Consider the following 23,236-nt stretch of genomic DNA (forward strand, 5'->3'; position numbering starts at 1 on the left):
ATAGATTTGACTAGTCTTTTGCTTTTTGAGACAGGTCTTTATTTCCGTGGTCCACTTTTGAGACTTGTAATCTTTTATTTAGAGAGCTCTGTAAATGTGACTTCCAGTTTCTGTGAGAGATATTTTGTTGTATATATTTTTGGCTTGCTTCCTCTTATTCTATTGTAAATTCTACTAATGGTTTGATTTCTGATTTAGTCTCTACCCTTGATCCCATTACTTGCAGTTCTGGGATACGGGTCGGCCTACCTACCGGTGGATATAGTAGGTGTTATCATCTCGAGAAATCAGATCGTAACAGTAATTCGAACTATATATTCTTATAAAAAAATCTTGAAAGTAATTTTAAAATTGACACATACTTGTTACATCCCATCTTCCATTGTGCTGAATTAAAATTAACACATTGTTGCTCTCCGCCATTGAGACGACCTTAATAGTAGATAGAGAGTTTGTTGTTGGTTACAATATGTCTTTTGAGGTTTATGAGAGAAAAACATTAATTAATGATTGAGATATTTGTGGAAGATAATTAACAGAATGTGAGGATTTTAAGAAATTAAATCTTAGTTAAATATAGAATTGTGCGTTAGGTTTTTTGTTTTACCCTTTTTAAAAAAATTATTTTAGCCTTTATTTTATAAAGATTTTATTGCTATGTTGGTGAAAAGTCAAACTACTGTTATATAGGAATTGTTTGGATGCTTAAATTGTATATTTAGATATTTTTTTTCCACCTATAATTTGACCGCTGGATCTGTTTGTTACTTCTTCCCATGACAACATCCTTTTCTATCTAATTGTCACTATTTAAATAAATTTGCCTCAACTCTGGGTGAATAATTTCACTCATCTTCGTTGTGTCCTTGTAATTTACCTTCCTTGCGATATTTAGGCAAAAATTCATATTGAATAGTAACCTTTTATAATCTTGTTACACACGTGCATTCATATGATGCGGGGATGATTTGCTGACCATAACGAACTTGACTCTGTCCCAAAAAGGGTGGGAAAACCTTTTCAATTTTCATCCACACAAATTAAGAAAAATCTACAATAAGAACCCTAGCACAATAAGGTCTGATTTTGTTGATTGTAGCGATATTTAAGTGTAGTGGCCTACCAACAATTGAAACTAGAGCAAACAATTAAACTCCAACAAAGTATGTAGGAAGTAAACTAGGAAAAAAGACCCATGCAACAACCTAGGTTGCTTCCTCTTCAAGTTTGAACTTTGAATCAAATATCAATGGTCGCATTTGCTATGACAAGCCCTATTTGGCCTTGAGATAATATGCATCGCTCAACATAAACAAAATCCCCAATAAGTTTGAACCTAATCTAAATATCTAAAATTTGAATACTCCAATTTGACAATCTCCCTTAATACCACATTGCAATGGTATTAGCCTCTGTAGTTCTTCAATCTTCGGCCTTTCATGTGAAAACTTCCCAACCACAACATATTGAAGATTTTATATGGATGCTCATGTGCGACACTTTCACCTCCATCTACTTCACCATAGGCTCAACATTGACAAAGATCATAGATTTCATAGAAATTGGATCGACATTATAAGGACTATTTGCATGGGATTGTTTAACAACGTAGGGTTCTATAAGGTGATTAATGACATGAACATACCTTTACCACTTGCATAAATATAATCCCCAACCTTTAGCCAGTTCCATACAAAAGCACTTCTTTTACTCATAATAATAGAAATATAGTACAAACATATATACATAAAAAAAGCTAATGCCCCCGAACAACTAAAGTACTTTACAAACTGACATAAGTCACACGAAGAAACGAGACATATTCAAGGGGCAAAATATTCCTTCTGATATGAAATCCTACCCACTTTCGTCATTGTTCGTTAAATTTTTTTGTAGCTCTAGTCGTTTCTGCATATAAAGGAAACAAACATCATCAGACTCCAAAATTGAACCATCACTAGATCTACAGTTTTGTGATTTGTATAATGTAAATTGTAAAGAGTTGCCTGATTAAGAACTTGTGAATTTATTGGAAAAGAAGAAAATATTTCGTATCAGTTGTAACACTCCGCCTGTTCAAAAATTTTAAATTAATTTGTACTTTCGAGATAAGACTAAGAGGGATTAATAAGCTTAGAAGAACGTGTTAATGTATTCAAATCGCACAATGGTCGTATGTTAAGTTTTGAAGTCAACAAGTTGTGAAACAAAAGTTATCGCAAATTATTATCATAAATTCTCTGAAATTTGGGTCAGATGTGTTAAAGCTTTTCTCTCAGTTTATAAAGAGTTAAGAGGGTCCACTACCTATCATATCAAAGGTCTATGAGTCTATTTTCAACCCATTAAACCGTTTGCAAATACAACATCAAAGTAGAGAGATATTCATGTTTTTGCAAGACTGTGCAAGCAGGCAAGTTGTGGTGTACCCGAGATCGGTGGAGATTTATAAAATCTCCTCTTCTTTATTTTTATTTTATTTCCACTTCATTACAAAACTAGAAAAACAGAGTATAAGATCAAAATACTCCGAATATGTTGATGATTCGAGCCTAAGTGCTTAACAAAAGTTGTAGTTCTCACTGAGCTCGTCGTTTTTATATAATTTTCCGTAAAAGTTGCAATGTAGCTCTGTTTGTGCTGTGGCGGAAGGAGTTAGGCTGCGTTAGAGGCTTCAAGTAACATTTCGAGCTTAGAGAACAAGGTAAGACTCTCCTTCCATCGATTCTAGCTTTGTTACGCCATTAATAGTATTTTATGGCAAAAATATGCATAGTTTGTCCGATCATTGTTATCTTTCTTATTCTTGTTGAATGATTGAGTTCCCGCTTGATGTAGCCTTGTGGGAGTGTAGGGAGGAATAGATTGACAACATAGCATGTTGTCGGGAAAAAGTGTGCTAAGGCTATTTCGTTCTTTCTGCATGTTTTCTTAAAGCATAGAATCATATGGCTAGATTATTATCATTGATTTACTCGTTGCATAACTGCTCATTGTTTTCTATTCGAGTTGATATATTCATCCCTTGTCGAGACTCGTATTCTATTAATAGTGACCTTGTGTTTAGCTTTGACGTAGAAATCATTTGTACATGTCGATTATAGCTGAATTGATCGTCTTTAGGCTACTTGTTTATTGTTGCTGCCTACGAGGCTATTGTAGTTAGTTGCAGGGATTTTGCTTGTGCCTTCGGGGCTATATACAGGATGCCTAAGGGCCTAAAGGGCTATTGAAGTATATAAAAAGCATACATGTAGTACTATTGCCTACGAGGCTATGTTAATGCCTAAAAGGGTTATGTGATGCCTATGGGGATACATGAATGCTTAAAAAGGTTATGTGATGCATGAAAGGGCTATGTAAATGCCTAAAAGGGTTATGTGATGCCTAAAAGAGCTTAGTTGATGCTTATGAGGATACGTTGATGCCGAAAAGAGTTATGTGATGCCTAAAAGGACTATGTGATACTAAAAGGGCTATGTTGATGCCTAAAAATGTTATGTCGATGCCTACGAGGCTATATTGATGCCTATAGCACTATATTGATTGCTTATGGAGGCCCAAGTAGATTGCATTAATTGTTGTTTGTACCAGTCGAGCTTAAGGGAGCCCGGTCAGGTGGTTGTTTGATTATTGTTGTATGATTTATGTCAGGAACCATTAGGTTGTATTATGATTATTCCCGACTTTTTTCCCAAGTACATTCGATATTTGATGATATCAGTTAGCTCAGTTTAGTTAAGTTGACTGTCGATTTAGTTAATGTTTTAAGGTTTATGCCATGAACATGTTGGTAGGTACGTTCTGGCTAAACTTCGACTCTCTATCGGAGTATGTATAGTACTTTATGATACCTGCTCAGTTATTATTTACCTTGCCTACTCGGTACATTATTTTGTACTAATGTCCTGAGCCTGAGGACGCTGCTTTCATGCCTATAAGGCCTGACAGACAGGTAGAGAAGCCTCCTCTGTAGTGTTACCAAGTTCCAACAACTTGTCCAACTCCACTTCTTTCGGAGTTGCTATCAGAGGTAGCCAATCTTTTGTTGTAGATAGTTGATGGGTAGGTCCAGCCTTGTCACAGCCTAGTATTCTTAGGGATTGTTTGGTACAAAGATTAATAACGTAGGGATTAGTAACATATGAATTTCGTAATGCAACGATTAATAATGCAAAGATTATTTTTTATCAAGTATTTGGTTCATCGTTTCACGACTAATTTTGTATTTGGTTTAAAATTATACAAAATGTTTCTTTCCAATTATACCCTTGAATTATTATGGAATTTTCTATTTCATGTAATTGAATAAGGTAAATAACTGTCGAATTTTTTTTTTTTGTGGCCTTCTAACTAGCTAGGAGAAGAACAATTTTGTCGCCATGTTTGCTATTTTCTCACTTGAATTATTTGAAGATAAATAATTGTCATATTAATAAATTGATCACTCACAAAACGTCAATTTTCAATTTAAAAAATGTACCATCTGCTTTTAAAATCGAAAAGACAATAAACACTAGTAAAATTAAATAGCCATCTACATTTACACACAAAAATTGAAAGTTGTTTTAATATGTATGCAACTTTATCAATAGTTCAAATTACAAATAATCATGAAAAAACAAATATATCAACAAATCATATATTCAATTAAGATCACATGTGGTCATATATGAGTAAATATCTCAAAAGGCCACTCAAGTATGTGAAATTATTTAGTAAAGTCACTAAACTTAGTTTTGTATTAATAAAGTCATTCAACTTATGCATATTTTCTTACAAAATCACTCTATATGATTTATCATAACAAAATCTAACTTAGCAAAATAAATTATTTTTAAATTATATATATAAACATAAAACCCACAAATAATAAAATATTTAAAGACTCAATATAAAAGATCCAATTCATCCATAAATTTAATAGATCAAAATATCAAACTAAACATAATTCAAAAGATAGTTTAAGTATGTGAAATTATTTAGCAAAATAACTAAATTTAGTTTTGAAATTACTTGATGATGCTTTAAATGACGGTCAAGATATCAAAATAAGAACTGTGTTCGCTTGCAAAATACTAAGAAAAAATCGAAACCAAAAAGAAACGGATAAATAATAAACTGTCTTATTGAAATTAATTTATTTCATAGTGAAGGAGTTAAGCATATGCATTTATATTTCTGTAATGATAGTTAATTTAGTTTGTTACGTTCTTCCTGCAACAAGCAACTCTCTCTAAATAATAAAATTTGTAAACTAATTTATTTAAATAAATTTACTAGTACAAATATAAAACATAAAACCAAGAAAACAAAATGATTAAAAGAATATGAGGGCTATTTTGTCTTTACATATATTAATCTCATGGTATTACGTCATACTGCGTACAATAGACCCTTGTGGTCAGGCCCTTCCCCGGACCCCGCGCATAGCGAGAGCTTTAGTGCACCGAGCTGCCCTTTATGGTATTACGTCATACTAATACCACTAAATGGAAGGTATTATTTATACACCCTATAATTCCAGGTAGGGTGTATAACTAAGGGAAAATAACAATTATACCCCCAAAAAGGAAAGTATAACAATTCGTTCGCTGACGTCAGCTTCCACCACCCTACATGATACCGATAGGATATCAATATACCGACGGAGTATCATAGAGGATTAAGTTTAGTCCTATATGATACCGATGGTATCAATATACCGACGGAGTATCACAAAAAATATATTTACCAATTTAAAGTTTAATAAATAAGATTATGATTTTAATAATTTTCTCTTAATTGTTTATTTTTATTTTAAAAAAAAAAAATTCAATCATATATGATATTAATAGGGTATTAATATACCAACGGAGTATCACAGAGAATTAAGCTCAATCTTATATGATATCGATATCGTATCAATATATCGATTGAGTATCACAGAGGATTATTTTATAGTAGTGATGTTGACCTCAACATGACGTCATGCGCAAAATTAAAAGGGAGAAAGTTGGGTAAAAGGGTAAATAGTTTGGGTTGGATTCAATTTTGGTAAATAATTTCACAATTAAGTCTATTTTGTGTAATTTTCCCTATAATGAACTAATACACATAGGCCCAAAATTTCTAACAAATATAGTACTAGATAATATGATATATAATGCATGCACTATTTCTACAATGCACTTTAGATAGATATTAATGTTCATGCTAAGTTGCCATGATAGTAACATTTTTGCTGTCTTTCTTTCCAGCTGGCCCCTTGGCCCATCCTCTTCTGCTTTCCTCAGTTCACTCCAATTTTGAACTACGTGGACTAATATGAACTACAGTTCAGTTGAACAGTTGTCTACCTCAGAATTCTTTTTTCTTCAGAAAATGCAATCAATTCTTTAGACAAACACAGCTATTATACTGCTGCTAACTGTACTGTATTTTCTTTCACTATCTCAGCAGTTCTTCTTGACGGGAGATTGTATAGTTGTACGTTGTCAATTGTGTTGGCTTTGTTACTTTTGTACTATCAACCTGACGGCTTTTGTATGTGTATATATATTGGTGGCCTCGACGGCCTGCATAGTGATTATTATATATTTGTTGTGTATCAAAAACCCTTTACGCCTTAGAATTCGAAATATGCGGGCGTAAAAGCATATGCCTCAAACATTTAATTTGTTTTTTGTTGTTTTAAGAGTATTTTTGCTACGGATCATAGTTTTTATTATTGGTTTATTGATTTTATACTTTATGTTCATGTTTTTATGTTGTAGTAGTTTATCTAAAACATATAAATAAAGAAAGCAATCTTTATACAAAGTGACACTCCATAAATAGTTTTTTAGATGATGATGCCTAGAATTATGGGATAAAGATTCCATAACATAATGTTCCTAAAACTGCTTTATTATTTGTCATTGCTCTTCCACTTTTTATCCTTCTCCTTCTTTGAAATATATAAACAAAAATCAATGCAAATATTAGTTGAGGGTCCAAAGGACTAGTAGATGTGAAAATCGATGCTGATTTCATTTTAAAGATTATCTCAGCTATTTTTTTTATTACCTTTCTCAAATACAACAACCCAGTGAAATCCCACAAGTGAGATTTGAGGAGGGTAGAATGTACGCAGATCTTACCACTACCTCATGGAGATAGAGAGGTTGTTTCCGAAAGACCCTCGGCTCTTATAATATATTTCTCAAATAATAATTATAATAATATTTCTATAATATTGATGATTTATTTGGATTTATTTGCAAAATTATTGAAAAATTTACTTTTGTTTATTTTCTTAGTAATAAAATTACAAAATTGAAGATACAAGAGAATTACTTCCCGTAGATACATAGGACTTACGCCCCTAGTTTTCAGGCTTACGCCTTGCCCCGTGGTGTGTAAAATGTCTCGCCTGCCCCCCCCCCCCCCCCCAAACCCCACCCCTCTTTAAAACATTGCTTGGTACGCAAATGTGGGAGAACATGATCTCGTCATGATCGTTCCTTTCCCTAGCCAGAACTACAATAGTGTTTAAACTAGTCTTAACTTTGTGCGAGAACTAGGAAGGGGGTTCAAAAGATGCTCTTTCCTTTCACCTAAGGAATGTCTATTTCCCCAACTCTTTCCTCCCAGACCCACCAGTGGAAGGAGAGCAACTTAAGTTTCTACTCCACTTCCCTTTTCCTCGTTTTCAAAGGAGCGCTGTGGAAAAGTGTCTTACAATGGACTCCTATTCCCAACCTTGAAAACATAAAGAGTCTATAGTGTTTTTATTTCACTCATGCATAATCTTTAGATAGAGACGATGCTATAAGTTCTCTTTCAAGAACCCAGAATAACCATGCAGAATCTCACAATGAAAGGGCATCAAACTGAACCAATCTATTAGGTCAAAATGCATTCAAGGCATGTTGCCTCGGGCATTTAAGCTTCAACACTCTTACCTTCCCTTTGTGCACGATGATATATCAACACATATAAGTGAATGTTATCCTTATTGAGCATTGTGTATTCAGCAATTTGATTAGTGGAGGGGGGTTCATAGAGCATCACCTTTGTGGTAGTGTATGACCATTCATGGCTCCCTTGGTATTGCAACTGCGCTTTAGCCTTTGATCATACTCCTTGCCATTACGGATTGTAGCAACCTCCTTTTCCATGGCTGCAACTTCCCTGCGCATTCTTTTGGCCTCAATTGCCATTGCCTTGTTTAACGTTTCAACCTTCTTTGCCAACATCTGCATATTTCACATGAAAATATGAATAAAAAAAAGGGCAGCCCGGTGTACTAAAGTTCCCGCTATATGAATGAGAGCAAAAAAAATAGAGGGGTTGTGCATGTGTGTCTGTGTTCTAGCTTATTGTGGAGTTCAGAGAAACAGAGCATGAAACCTCAATTGCATCATCTTTGTCCTTGATGCTATGATCTTTCTCATTGCAAGCTTTGCGTAGAACTATAACCTCTTTCTGAAGCATATCGTACAATGCTCCAGAAACAGAATCTTTATTTTCCAACTTCATTTTCTCAGCAGCATTCAAATCTCCATTCTCATGTGCACTTACTATTCCATTGCAATGGGACTCTCTGTTGGTACCACTATGTCCATTTTCTTTCTGATCCGTAAGCTGGACTGGCTTCTCCTTACCCTCTGATCTGCTGCCTCCATCAAATGCGCTCGACAAGTTCTTTTCTTGTTTTAACAATGAGCTAGCATCATCTGACTGGGATGATCCAGATTGAAAACTTGTTTTTCGTAATAAAGAACCATTTGAGGGTCTAGACAAATTTTCAACTCCTCCAAGGGACATACGCCTTGGGCGCACATTGCTTATGCTTCTTCCTTCAGCTGCAGTGCGAGATGCAACATTTGAAGGAACCTTAAGCCTTTCTTCCAAAACTTTAAATCGTAATTGATACTTTTCCTGGGAAGTCAAGGACATCAGATGCAATTGGTATCATGTACACAATAGGTGCAAAGCAGCATAATTTTCTGAACCATTTACTTTCTCACCTTTAACTGTGCTTCTGCTTTTGCAGCACGCTCTGCAATTGCCAGTTTATCTTTAAGATGTTGCATTTCTCCCTGCAAAAACATATACAGAAGGATATACATTCCTGAATGTCGAGCATCATACCTACTGAGTACACGTGAAATATCATATGATAAATCTGATATCCACAAGGTAACACTTCATTTATTCTGCTTTTTAAGTACCATGGTTGCATATCCAGAGAAACATTCTCATTTAAAGCTGACAGCCTTTTCCCCTTTCTTCTTTCTTGGTTTGACCTCACATCTTGAGGTTGAAGGTCCACTCTCCTTTAAAGTAAACTCCTTCAGTCCCATTTATCTGTCTTAATTTGACCTCACATTTTTATTAATATGAAAATTCCAAGTAACTGAGACTTATTAATTAGTGAGGCAAAGCTCAATTTCAAATAACAACAACATGTAATCCCAAAAGTGCGGTGTCGGGAGAGTAGTGTGTACACTTGGAAGGTAAAGAGGCTGTTTCCATCTCAAGGGAAGAAAAGTTGGACATGGAAATAAAGTAAGTAACAAAAGGGGCTGAGTATAGAGGATATTTACTTGCTTTAGCATGAACTATGTTCCCAAACAAGGATCCGAAGTCCAGGAGGGCAACCTATGTTCTGTTTCGTTATTAGTTACTCAGACATAGTAGATAGAACTGAATAAGGGCAAATTCAGGTTGATTCGTGCAACCATCCTAGCTTATAATAAAGGTCCTTTTACGTTGCACTATTACAACAATTAACATATATTTTTTCAGAGAGAGTAATTCAAGAGAGCTAAAGCATTCATGCCTGGTAAAATTTTCTTTCTTCAAGCCATTGTTTTACAGGCATTACTTTGTCATTGGCATCTTTCCAGTCATTGGCAACAACAACAGCTACTCTGTTTGCAGAAATCTTTGCACGGGCTAGCTCACGATCTAGGATTCTTTTCTCCTCCTACAAATCATAATATTTAGTGAGCCTCAATATATGACAGATACTGAATTTACAAATAAGAAGAAAAAATAACAAGAAGATATAAAGAAATAATAGGTTGTGAAGTTAACATCCACTTGCATTCAGTTCTTGCACTTTTCTCTGGTATTCTCGTACAGCATTTGCTGCAGCTCCACCAGCCAATACAGCTTCCTCAAGCTCCCGGACAGTTTGTGTTAGTTTTTCAACCTCTGCAACCTTCTGCCTATGCATTTTGTCCAATATCTTATTCTCTTCCTGCAAGAGGAGTGTAGATGCTTACATCGAACTCTTCATAATGACAGCTAAAATAAAAGTACGCTTCCCATTAATATCACAAACTGAAGAGAACTTTAGTGTCTGCAAAACCTGGCATATTTCTATCTGTTTCATTAGATCTTGATTTCTATTTTGCAGGTCATAAACCAAAGCAGCCTTTGCCAATGCCATTTGAACAGTTCGTTCTGCCTCCAGTAGAGCGGCTTCTTTAGATTTTGCAAGTCGGTCTAGTGCTTTATTGTCATCCTGCAACTTTGCCATCTGCAACCGAAGTCACGAGAGGCAAACTTTTAAATTTTGGAAGAGATAGCATTACCAAACTTCATCAAGGTAGTAACATGAGTAATTCTCAAGAACCGCGAAGAATACCAAAGTCGACTAGTACCTCTAATCTGGAAAGTTTTAACTCTGCTTCCAGGGGTGTGATGATTGCCTCAATGGGCGGCATCTCATCATCTTTCTGTGCGGCATGAACTCTCCGAAGAGTAGCTTCAGCAGCAAATTGTGCAGCCAGCACTGCCTTTTTCTCATCATTTACTTTCTTAATCTCAAGATTCTGAAATACGAAAAGGTCTCGATAAATCCATAATTCTGAATAGTTAGGCTATAAATTCTTAGTTAATTTCGTTATATCAGTTAGTTATAATAGGCTGTCTCACGGTCATAGAAGAATAGAAAAGGGTAAGAAACTATTCACAAATATTGAGGACATATAATAACAGTAGCAAAACATGTACCTTGTTTTCAAGAAGGACCTCTGTTTTTTTCAGCTTTTCATCTACTTTCTTTAGCTCATCATTTAGCTGCAAAAGCATTCAAGAAAAAGGAAAAAGGACATCAATAAGATAAAGTACTCTTCATTATTCTATTTTTTGTTTTGTTTTTTGACAAAGTGACAATGCATATTTAGGACAGTATAAATATAGTGTTTAACGATTTGGTGCAACTGTTGAATTCTAAAGAAATGTACTGAATGCTGCTGGTTATAAGGTTCTGCTAGAAAAACTAAAGGCACACGTGCTCAATTGGCTGAAACTTCGAGTTACATAGTGATATTTTGAAATCTGACGGCATTTTCTTTAGCAGTCATCATGGAAAGATATGAACCTTACTCATAAAGATGTCATAAATTGATTTTAATTAATAAAAAAGACTGCAATAATTCCACACATTTCTTTTATTTGAAGAGTTTAACTTCAACCCCCCACCCAAGTGAACCATTATGTTCCTTTGAACCTTCATAGTACAGTGTTACAGCTCTTTAATCAAGATTTACAGACTCTTGGGCACCAGACTTCTAAGGAGCTAACTTTTGATATGGATAATCAGCTATCAGATTCCAGAGGTGATGGCATTTTAACAAAGATTTACTGACTCAGACTTCCTGATTTGCTAACTTTTGATATGTATAAATAGTTATGATATTCCATAGATGATGGAATTTCAAGACCAGGGCACATCAGCAGCTTCAATGACAAACCCAGTCGGGTCATAGATATTCTTTTGATTCAGTCTTCTATGAACTTTATCAAAAATTCAGTCTTCGATGAACTTTATCAAAAATTCATTTGATCCTTCACCATACAGAATTACAGCTATTTAACCAAGATTTACGGACTCTTGGACACCAGACTTCCAAAATTTGCTAACTTTTGATATGGATAAATTCTGATTGCAGGGACAAGGGCATTTTACCAAGAACAGGTCACGAATGAAAAATTCAGTAGCTTCAACGACTAATCCAATCATCAGATCATAATGATTTCTTTTGACTAATTCTGTTATGTACCCGAGCATAATGCTTCATCAGATCCATATAGCGAAGTTTAAACGTACCTTGCAATGTATAGTCAAATGAAAGTTCCGATATAATTATTGACTTAAGGTGAGGAGTTCATTTTACGGATGGATCATACTCTAAATGGTCTACTTAAATTTACCGTACACAAACATTCTTTTTATTTGTTTTTCTATTACACCATTTTTCCATTGTCAGGTCGAAACCAAAGAGTTTAATTTCACACTGGCTTTTGTTTCCTTCTAATCTTCTTAAGTTACCTTGGGTATTTACCTCAAAGAAGAACTATAGTTTTAGTTTCTATTTGGGAAGTTAGTCAGAGGTGGTTTAAACATAAAATTTACTGTCTATCCAATTTAGAATCAAGAGAGGAGTTGAGGGGAATGCAGCAAAAAATTTCATTAATAGTTCTACAAGAAATGGACTAGAGCCAAGGTTGTATGTATAGTGCACAAGATTCATACAACTTATTTTGTTATTGAGTGAGATAAAACTTTTCTTGTCTGTAAAGTGTACATTATTTTTGTCATGAACTAAATGAATAGGTAAACATCTAATTTCAGTGGATTGCGTTGAAAAACTATTGCAAACCAAAGTAATAGCTCAATTCAATAAAAAAGATAAGAATTTTGCAATTAGATAATTTTATTCTGTATTTGGTACAGCTATATGCATGATTAGACATTTTCATATAGGTTTCTATACCTCCTCAACTGCCTTTTGTTTAACGCGTTCTGAGTACTTCAAAGACTTGATTTCTCCATGTGCCTCCCCCAGTTCTCTATCTTTATCTGCAAGGTTTTGCAGACTATAAGCTACAGTAAGAAGTATGCAGAGATTTGCCAAAAAAGAAAGTAGTATATAGTCACAAAGAGTAGTGGAAGATTGTTCCAGCTTGCATATGGTGGACAATTTGGAATGAGAGGAATGCTAGATGTTTTAAAGGCAAGAGAAGTTCAATCTAGACGATTAAGAGTTATTGCATTTCTTTTTATATTTGGTGTAAAGAATAGTCAGTAGATGATGCAGTATCATTACTGTACCTTTTGGCTTCATTGTAAGTTTTTGTCAGGGGCTGTAACACTATGATGTATCAGGCCTATATTCCACGTGCTGATGATATAACATGTTACCAATATTTTTTTTTAAAAAAAAGTAGTATGTAGAGACTATAGTTATGCCAGGAAAGATAACCCAAAAGGAGAACAAAAGGAAAAGAAAAACAAGAAAGGGGCTACAGTTTGCCCCTCCAAAAAGGAAAATGCATCGTTGATCACGGTTGATTTATGTTACACCTAGGACTTGGCAAGGAGTGACACACCCAATCTTTAATCTCTGAACAAACTCTTTCCTGTTTAAGGATACTCAAAGACGTTCATAAGAGTCAAAAGCTGGTCCCATGCACCTAAATTCCTTGAAGGTGCTTACATTTTCGTTCTCAAATATTGCAAATTGTGTGCATTAGCAAGTGGAGGCTAAGCCATCGCAATCAAGACATTTGTTATAGCATGTTGTTAAATATTACTTCTAGAATCCAACATCAGAGCACAATCAATTATTAGTTATGCAAAATAATCACTTCTTGGTGGCTTTAATCACCTTTCTTCATATTACATTGCCACTAAGTATCACATCGCCGCCTTCATTACATTAAATCAAAGTTTGCTTTGTAGTTCTTTTTATATTTATCTTTTCTTAGTCCATTCTGTCAATATCTCTAATTATACCCTCTTCATCGCTGAAAATTTTTGCTAGAATATGCTTACATTTATCAGATTTAATCCATGCTATGATGAAAAAAAAAAAGGGAAGAAATGTGCAATTTTCATCATATGGACTGTAAGGTAAGGTCACAAAAAGACCTATGAGCATACTTCATCACAGAAACTTGGTACCATACAAAACATTCATCAAATTGACGGGTGGTTAACAGGTAACAAGAAGACGTACAACTACACCCACTTTGGCACAGAAACTTGCTAGAATGTGAAACGCAAATTAAATTAGCTCAACGTTATAATGTGCAAATGTTCATCAAATGGACCATCTGAAGTAGGGACCAACAAAATTGGCTCCATTACCACCAATGAACTTATTCACATGCAACAACAAAAATAACATTTTAGCATTTTTCTACTGTTCTGACTCAGAAAACAACCTTCACATTTCTAATTTGTCTTTATTAGCTTTTGAAGTCACAAGATTCCAAATACTCCATGTGAGCAAGCTTCATACATCTTTTTCTATATCCCACAGAAAATTAATTAGAAAAAAGTTAGCTTCTACTGAAAAGAAAGAAACCAAACTTTGATCCCTCCACCACAAAAAAAAATTAAAAAAAATACAGAGACCAACTGACTGGCACAACCATATGTAATCACAGAGCTGCCAAAAAAAGAGGAACTAATCACATAATTGCGCAGGATACAAGAAAGTTCTTCGACCCCAATTCAAAAAATATATATATTTACCAAAATGTGGAACAAATTTTATTTTCTTTTCTAGAATAAATTTTCATCAAACCAATTGTGGAAAATAGAAATAATGCTCATACTAACCTTCTTTAAAGTAATTGAAATCGAAAGAAGATTAAAAAAGGAGAAGAACTGACACCTCAAAAACAATAAATAACAGAAGGTTCAAGAGAAAAAAAATGGAAAATTCTTCAAACCCAATTCCCCAATTTTTTTAATATAAAAATAGGTGCAAAAAAGAAGATGAAATTTAAAAAGAAAGGGCAACCTCGGAGTTCATTCTCAAGACGAGTGAGCTCAATTCGGATCGGATCAGAGCCATGCAAGAGGTTCATAAAGTCATCAGCTTCACCGGAAATGGCTGGCGCTTTTCTCCGGCTCCTGTATGAAGTCAGCTTCATCGGCTCCACCGTAGCATCCCCGTTATTTCCCATATCAAAAGCACCAAAAAGACAGAAAAATACTACTCCTAAGGGAGAGAGTGAACTGTTTCAGTACTTGTGAAGAGAAAATTCCAAACCCCAAAATTCTGGAGCAGAGAATGTGTGTGTACGTACAATTTTTATATTTATATGAGGAAGAAGGGGTTGGTACGAATTTAAACGGAAAAGGGTCAAAATTAATCCTGAAATTTGAAAAATAGTTTATTTATGCCCTTTATTTTATTTTATGGCCAATTATATCTTTACCGTTATACTTTGGGCCAAATATGCCCTTGAGTATAACAGAATGTCACATGTCAGTTTCTCAGTGGTCAACTTATTTCCCCTTTTAAATATGTTTTATTAATTTTTTTTAAATCTGTTTTTAAAATTATTTTTTTAACATATTTTTTTAAAAAAAATCTATTTCGTTTTTTTATCTATTTTTAAATCTGCTTTTTAATTTATTTTTTAAAATATGTTTTTTATGTATTTTTTACAATATGTTTATTTGTATTCACGGATTTTAAAAAAATATATTTAAAAAGCAGATTTAAAAATAGATTAAAAATGGATTTAAAAAACATATAAAAACAGATTTTAAAAACAAATTTAAAATAAAAATTTTAAATCTTTTTTTTTATGTATTTTTTAAAATATGTTTATTTTATTTTATTTTAAATTTGTTTTTAAAATAAATTTGCATTCACAGATTTTTAAAAAAAATAATTTTAAAAGCAGATTTAAAAATGGATTTAAAAAACATATAAAAACAGATTTTAAAAACAAATTTAAAATAAAATAAAAAAAGCTGATTTTAAAAAATAGATAAAAAACAGATTTAATCTCAAGGGCGTATTTGGCCCAAAGTATAACGGTAGGGGTATAATTGGCCCTAAAATAGAACGAAGGACATAAATAAACTATTTTTCAAAATTCGGAGATAATTTTGGCTCTTTTTCGGAATTTAAATGGTGGGAGAAAAAGAGGATTGTGGGGACGGGGTTTAAGCGGGGTTGCACAGAATTATGCTCTTGTTTTAACTTGCTAATTTAAAGATTTTGGGGAAAATTGATTAGAAGTGATAGAAGAGTTTTAAACTTTAAAAAAAAAAGTGACACAAGTTTTAACTATTGAATGGAGATGACATTTTTTTTTTAATTTAAAGTCGAGAACAAGGCCCTTTTATTGAATCAAAAAAGAGATAAAACAAAGGAAAACTTACATAAATATGTTATTAAAAAAATATTTACTATTTATAGTAATAATATATTTTTTTCGCTGGATACTATAATATATTTATAATAATATTTTAATATGTATATTTATAATAATATTTTAATATGTATTACTGATAATAATTTATAAAACACATATAATAAATGTCTTATTCATGGATAGTTCATTTATCACACACGCTAATACATTTATAATATATTATGTCAATTTTTTATCAAACAAGCATAATATATTTTAAAACACATATAATATATTTATATTGCATGCATAATTCCCTTTTAATATATAAAAAATTTATTATAGTATTGGTATGTATTGCTATAGATGATAATAAATAAAAAATATCGTTAAAATCAATAATTATTTATTAAAAAATACTCATTCAAGTAATTTTTCCTAAAACAATAAATAAGGAGATTAGGCCCAAATGGACGCCTAAGCCCAACTAAAAAAAAAGTCTGCCTAAGAGGGTGTTTGGATTGACTTATTTTTAGTAGTTTTTGGCTTTCAAATTTTTTTTTTAATTTTTAAAATTGCTTGAAAAAGATAAAAAGTATTTTTAAGTATTTATTTTTACGCTAAAAAGTACAAAAAAATTAGCTAAAATCTAAAAATTGGGTAGGACCAAATTATGGCCTTTATCTTTTCAATTATAAGCTACATTTAAAAGGCTAATCCAAACACCTTTAAGTCTAATATATCCAAATAAGCTAAAAAATTAAAATTAAAAAGAACAAAGAAAATACAAGTATACAGGAAGACCAAGAGGCCCTGACAGAATTCTCTAGAAATACCCGACCTCAATCTTCAAACAAAGCTCCGGAGATCAGTTGAAGACGCCAACGATGAGAGAGGTTACAAGCTCGAGTGAAATCCACCTTGGGCATTCCAGATTCTCACAAACATTGTGAATTTTATCTCAATGAAGACTTCATCAGCTTTCAACTCAACATCATCTGATGTAAGTGAAATCATCTCCTTAAAAAAACATGAAATGAGCTAATATGCATGTTCTAACCTATCATTTCCATTATTTGTGCAGTCCAAGCTCCAAGGAACTGATACTACAGTAGCAAACATTGAATCTGGTAAGCTCGACCATCTTGTTAATTTATCTCACTATCTATATTTATTGATTGCATTCTTATCAAGGATATTTAGTTGTTTATCTGTTATGCATATTCCCTATAAATTCGTGTTGTTATGCTTCGTTAGTTGTAGGAACCTAAAGTTTCTAGGAAAAATGAGCTAAAGGGATATTTGAGAGTCGAATGAAGGACAGGAGATTTTTTATTTTTTTTCTTTTTATATAAACATTTAATTAGGGATTAATTATGAAGAGATGGGTTGAATTAGAATATTTAAAAGTTTAGGGTAAAAATTAAAAGATCAAAAACTTTTAATAAAACTCTAAATTTCATTCATTTTCTCCATTTTTTTAAACGCTCTGTTTCCTCTCTTCTCTTCTCTTTTCTTTTCTTTTCTCCAATTCTTTCTCCTTTATTCGATTTTCTCTGTTCTCCCCTCCTCTCTTCTCTTTTCTTTTCCCTAATTCTTTCACTCCGATTTGATTGTGAAAATTATAAAAAAAAATTGATGAAAAGAGAAGAGAAGAGAGGAAATGATATGTTGCTTATATAAACAAGAGTTGTTCAAGCAACCAAGAGATGTTGTTTAAACAATCCTAAGTTGTTTAGTTTAAACAACAGAATTTGTTTAAACAATCAAAAATTATTTGAACAACCAAAAGTTGTTAAGTTCAAACAACCAGAAGATATTTAAACAACCCTAAGTTGTTTAGGTGTTTTTTATGATTCTTTAATTAAAATAATGAGAATATTTTAAATATCAGCTAGTTATTTGGAGAGATATGAAAATATTTGCTAATTATTTTGGAAATCGAGATATGAAAACATTTGTTAGTTGTTTAGACAAATGTTAAACATCTGTCAGTTGTTTGGATGTGATGATGATGTGGAGGAGGGGAGGATGGGGCTGAGGGGTGGATGAGAGGCAGGGAAAAAAAGAGAGGAGGTCTTTTGTAAATTAAAAAAACTTGTGGGTTCTTAAAATATGTGTCATTATCACTAATTAAAGAAGAGTCCCTTTTACTTCATTTTTAAGACTTGTATCCTATTTATTTTTATTTACACTCTCAAAAGTCTCTTTTAATTTAATCACCCAAGTTTCTATTTATGCATTTCCTTATCCGAAGGTTTAGAGTGTTGGTTTTGTCTAACAGTGAGATAGAATATAGAACCTTGACCATTTGTCAAGTATATAGAACTTTGTATTTTTTATTGTGTGTGTTGGGGAGTAATGAGATTTGGTGAAAGGTTGGATAATTGTGATCGCATGTTCATATTGAATTATCCTAACAATGAAAATGGAGAAATGAAAAGGCAACTTGATGGTATATTGATTTGTGATGTATTGTGGATAATTTGAATGGTTATATTGACTCTTTATTGGTGATATATCACAATTTTGTTGATATGAAATTTGTCATTTTCTCATTATTGTGTGAGCATGCCTATTTGCATTGGTTCTGAAATATTGTGATGAGATCTATTTGATGATAATGCCGATGGAAAATAGTTTAGGCGATGCCAATGGAAAATGGTTCCAATGATGCCAATGGAAAATGATTTTAGTGGGTACATGGACCTTGTGAGTTCCCCATGGGTCCCGACTTGATATTCAGTGGATGTTTATCGTTAGGACAGACATGCATCACTATCTTTGACATCTCATTTCATTGCATTGCACATCATTACCATTGTGATCTTTGTGAGTGATTGTTATGGACATTACGATTGATGGATATGAAATATTGTATTGGTGTCCTGTTTAAGTTGAAGTGTTACCATACGTGTTGTGTGCTATATGAATTGTGAACTATTGGGTTGGGATGATTATGTACAGGTTATAGTGGTGGAAGTTCGGTTGGAGTGTTGGGAGTACATGTTTTTGTATTTCTTTACTTAGAGTTAGTTATTTTCTTACGGAGTACTGTGTTGTTTAGTACTTACTTTCTTGCTTCTACACTTGTGTAGGTTACAAGCCCGCATCATCGTAATAACTCCTTCCTTCTTTTTTTCTGCGTTTGAGGTTTGCTGTGGAGAGTTTGTGATCTAGCTTCTTGTCATCTCGACGGGCACCTCTCACTCTTTTATTTTTTTCTTGTTCTATTCTAGAAGCAAGGACATTTAAACTTGTACTTCCTTAATAGTTAGGGGCTTGTATATGTGACAATCAGGTTTTGAGATTATTTTTTAGAAATGTTATATTATCTGTGTCATTGAAATTGTTTTAGTCTTTCATTCTACTTTACTTTTGTATTTACCTTAAGTATTTGAGTTTACACTAACCTATCTTAGCGGAATAAGGCAGGTGCCCTCACACTCAAATTTTGGATCGTGACATAGATTAAATTTTGCGATTAATTCATACAAAGATTATTTTACTTATAATATTAATTAAGTCAATACAAATCTATAATACTTAGGTTAAACAAATAAATATCATTTACAATATAAAAATGTATTATGTATATAGGATTCAAAATGTCAAAAGTAAAATAGAGAGTGCATTGGACAAGGGTGAACAGGGTGTCACGACCAAAAAATCCACATGGATCATGAAAACACCTACACTCACCTCTTAATTGGTGCCAAACCACCACCCGATAGTTTTTTTTTCTAAGTCAAAGCTTTTATAAATAAACTGAAAAGTACAAGTAATATACAGATGAGCTGACACTACTATACTAAGTACACAGACCTAGCTTTATTTAAATAATACTAATTTTATGCATGTGTGTTGCATGCATATCTCGAGTCAAGGAGTACAAGATTATATAAAAAGTATGATCAATACTATTTGAATAAATATTGAGTGAACAGTTATACATGAGAATATAGAACATAATTTTTTGTGAATGATAGCATATACTATCCTTATTATGTGATATTCCAGCTACACAATTTAATTGTGAATATAAAAAATCTTGACTATATAGTTAAGATGGTGAATATAGCAACCAAAATATTTTTTGCACTTAATAAATGAATTATGTGGGTTTAATTTTAAAGTGCATGCTATTAGAATGTAAAAGGTAATAAATCATCTAAGTATAATTTAAAAGTGTATTTTATTCCATCAAATATAATATGAATTTTTGCAATAACTTTCGAATCACAGGGCACCAATTAATTTTCAAATTTCAGGACAAAAGACTCCCTTATATAAGTGGTCACCCTGCTCTTAATTGTTGAGACATAGAATAATATAATCGAAGAGTCATAATGTTAATTTTTAAATAAATAAAACATAAAAGAAGTCTCGTTAATAATAAATAATAATCGAATACCTTCAGAAATTTTTAGATACCTGAAAGATGGGAGTCGTGTCATAGTATCTTATATTGCTATCTACATTCTACTCTATCCATACCTATAGACTCTCTAGAAGTTACTTGATCAACAATCAACATATATAACAAAATTATGAAGAATACGTCGATGAGGCAATCAACCATAGTTGTTTCAATAAAGTTATATTGCTTATCCCTTGTTCATGGAACACATTTGTTGGTAAGTGTTGCTAATTAAGTCTTGGAGTATGTAACAAATGTAAATGGTGTATAAACATGAGCATAAAGTAATTAGGTGGAAACTTACAACTCCTTAATGATGGCGAGTAATTTCACAAAAGCATAATCCAATCTTCAAGTGTGTTTTGCGTAAGAAGGAGAATTGTTAACGTGAAAAGTACGCACACAAAGGAAAAATAATAACACATTGTACAAGAAGGTTTGATTGAATGAGGTAGTATGTTTGGCTAAGCGGATGTAACTGGACATACCTGTTGGGTTTTTGCAGACCTATTCATTTTTTTGTAGCAATTGAATGGTTGATGGAAAACTATGATTAACGTTGTTTGTTTTAAGAGAACAGCGAGGAGTTGCAACTGTTGGGGTTTAGATGGAGTTTCGCGCCTATCCAGAATGTGGGAGTTGAAAGTGACAGCTGTTCGGATAGGAATTTGTAGCGCGACTAATTTTTTTGTTAAGTTATTTTTAGTTAGGGGAATTTAGGTAATTTAACATTCAAGTCAGGGAGTTCATGCTTTTAAAGTAGTATAGATAAAAAAAAGTGAGTAAGAAGGGGAGGGAGGATACTTAAGTCCTAATAGCTACATCAATAGATGATGCAAATTACTTCCTAAACTTAGACGTTGCATCTGCCACAATGTTAGTCTTTTTAAAATATGTGATAGATCTCTATGACAGGGAGTTTTGCCAAAAGGTCTCTACAAGTAATCAAAAGTGTTATATATTTAGGTGTAGATTTTTGTGAGAGATGCGCTACTAAAAACTGCCTCAAAAACAAGAAAGAAAAATCAAGAGACTAGTCAATCAAAAAAATTGAGGGAAAAATGACGTTGTCCTTCTATTTCTATAATTTTATTTTTTTATATCAAATCAATACCCTTGTACTCTGCATACTTTTGCATGAATTATTTTTATTGAGATAAAGTTTGGCAAAGCGATGGTTCCACTATGGCCACCATTGGTAGTAGTTTGAAGAGAGTTTTCAAGCTAACTCATTTCGCACCATACAGAGAATTTGAAGGCGACATAACTATGTACCATCACAAAAATCACTATAATCGAAGTTCTACAAATCTATTTCTCATTATGAAACTTTCTATGGATCACTAAGCACCTCAACTAACATAATCTAGATTAAACTTAGTAATCGCTACACCACGAGTTGTAGACGATCTCTAAACCCCACATCACCATATTTTTATTAAAAGTTGCCCCATATTTTTACTAAAAGTTGCCCCAACCTAAATTTCTTTTAACAAGTCTTTTCTAGGAAAACTTTACTTAGGTTCATTCTTACCAATAAAAGGTATAACAATGAAATGGATCATTACAAATAGTCATCTAAAAAATTCTAAGTTTTGTGGACATGTTTGTTTTAAACGGAGTTTTGATTGTTATAGTCAATGTGGTGCATTATTTATCCTTGTTACCTAGGTTATAAAGTTAATTTAGATTGAAAAAATTATAATTTATATATATATATATATATATATATATATTTATGCATCGATGAGTTCGTTTTCTAAATGTGATAACACCATGAAAATAGAAGGCCATCTGGTGTTATGTCTCATCCATCAAATGGAGAATCTTGAAAGCATTTTGATAGAGCTTATCTTGATTTTGTTATTGAATTAAGAAATGTTTGATTGGGCTTGTGTGTAGATGGTTTTACACCATTCTCTATTTTTATTGCATCATATTTTTGTTGGCCTGTATTTCTTACTTCTTATACTATTTCAAGCGAGATATGTATGACAAGTCCCTACATATTCTTAAGTTGTATTATAACGGGCCCTCGTGATTCAAAGAATTTGATTGATGTTTATATGCAACTTTGAATGACGAGTTAAAATAATTGTGGTCTAAACGTGTAGTGACATGATATATTATCTATTTTCATTTTGTGTGCTTCTTCAATGTGGGTTATTAATAATTGTTTTGTGTATGGAATGTTGTATGGTTGGATGACTGTCGAAAAGTTGATCTGCCTATATTGTATGAAAAATCATAAAGCATTCACTTTAAAATATGATCATAAAAATTCATGAATTGATTGTCACTGTAGGTTCTTTCCAATTTACCACAAGATTATAATTACGAAAAACATTTTAAAAAATAATAAGAATGAAAATGATCTATCACCTCCAACATTATTAGAAAATAAAATTTGAGAGAGATTTTGTCAGTTGCCTCAGAAGCTACACCTTTTACACTTTTTGGATATGGTGTTAAACACAATTGGACTAAGCAGAGCATATTTTGGTGTATTGATGAATGTGTTGGGATTTTGATTGTCGTTCTTATGATTGAACTTGTTATGGGAGTTTGAATTAAATTCCAACCTTGTTCATTATTTTATTTATTCCAAGGAGAAATATCTTAGTGAATATTGTTTCATAGTTTTGTGAATTGAATCAATATATCTCTTCTAAG

The 23,236-nt window shown here is 32.7% G+C and overlaps 1 protein-coding gene across 2 annotated transcripts; it reads right to left on the minus strand.

The window, feature by feature from the left end:
• Positions 1 to 1,627: 1,627 nt before the first annotated feature.
• On the minus strand, positions 1,628 to 15,070 carry LOC129870243 (microtubule-associated protein 70-1-like). Of its 2 annotated transcripts, none has more exons than XM_055944945.1 (11): positions 14,793 to 15,070; positions 12,756 to 12,841; positions 10,990 to 11,055; positions 10,638 to 10,808; positions 10,343 to 10,513; positions 10,076 to 10,231; positions 9,809 to 9,955; positions 8,994 to 9,065; positions 8,374 to 8,904; positions 8,035 to 8,219; positions 1,628 to 1,908 (listed from the first exon to the last, which is right to left on the minus strand). In XM_055944945.1, the coding sequence occupies exons 1-11, from the start codon at positions 14,956 to 14,958 to the stop codon at positions 1,899 to 1,901; spliced, it is 1,761 nt and encodes a 586-aa protein (XP_055800920.1). In that variant the 5' UTR covers positions 14,959 to 15,070; the 3' UTR covers positions 1,628 to 1,898. The 2 variants fall into 2 exon arrangements, with proteins under 2 accessions (XP_055800920.1, XP_055800919.1); XM_055944944.1 differs by lacking the exon at positions 1,628 to 1,908 and adding an exon at positions 5,530 to 5,615.
• Positions 15,071 to 23,236: the final 8,166 nt, after the last annotated feature.

The sequence above is a fragment of the Solanum dulcamara genome, chromosome 10, assembly GCF_947179165.1.
Source record: "Solanum dulcamara chromosome 10, daSolDulc1.2, whole genome shotgun sequence".
NCBI classification, from domain to species: domain Eukaryota; kingdom Viridiplantae; phylum Streptophyta; class Magnoliopsida; order Solanales; family Solanaceae; genus Solanum; species Solanum dulcamara.

Bases quoted from the DNA above. Each gene is read 5' to 3' on its own strand.
- LOC129870243 (XM_055944944.1), bottom strand. From the start codon at position 14,958: ATGGGAAATAACGGGGATGCTACGGTGGAGCCGATGAAGCTGACTTCA. The intron at 12,842-14,792 runs GTTGCCCTTTCT...AAAACCTTGCAG, and splicing joins TCTTGAGAATGAACTCCGAG to ATAAAGATAGAGAACTGGGG. The intron at 9,066-9,808 runs GCATGAATGCTT...ATGTTTTTGCAG, and splicing joins AAGAAAGAAAATTTTACCAG to GGAGAAATGCAACATCTTAA.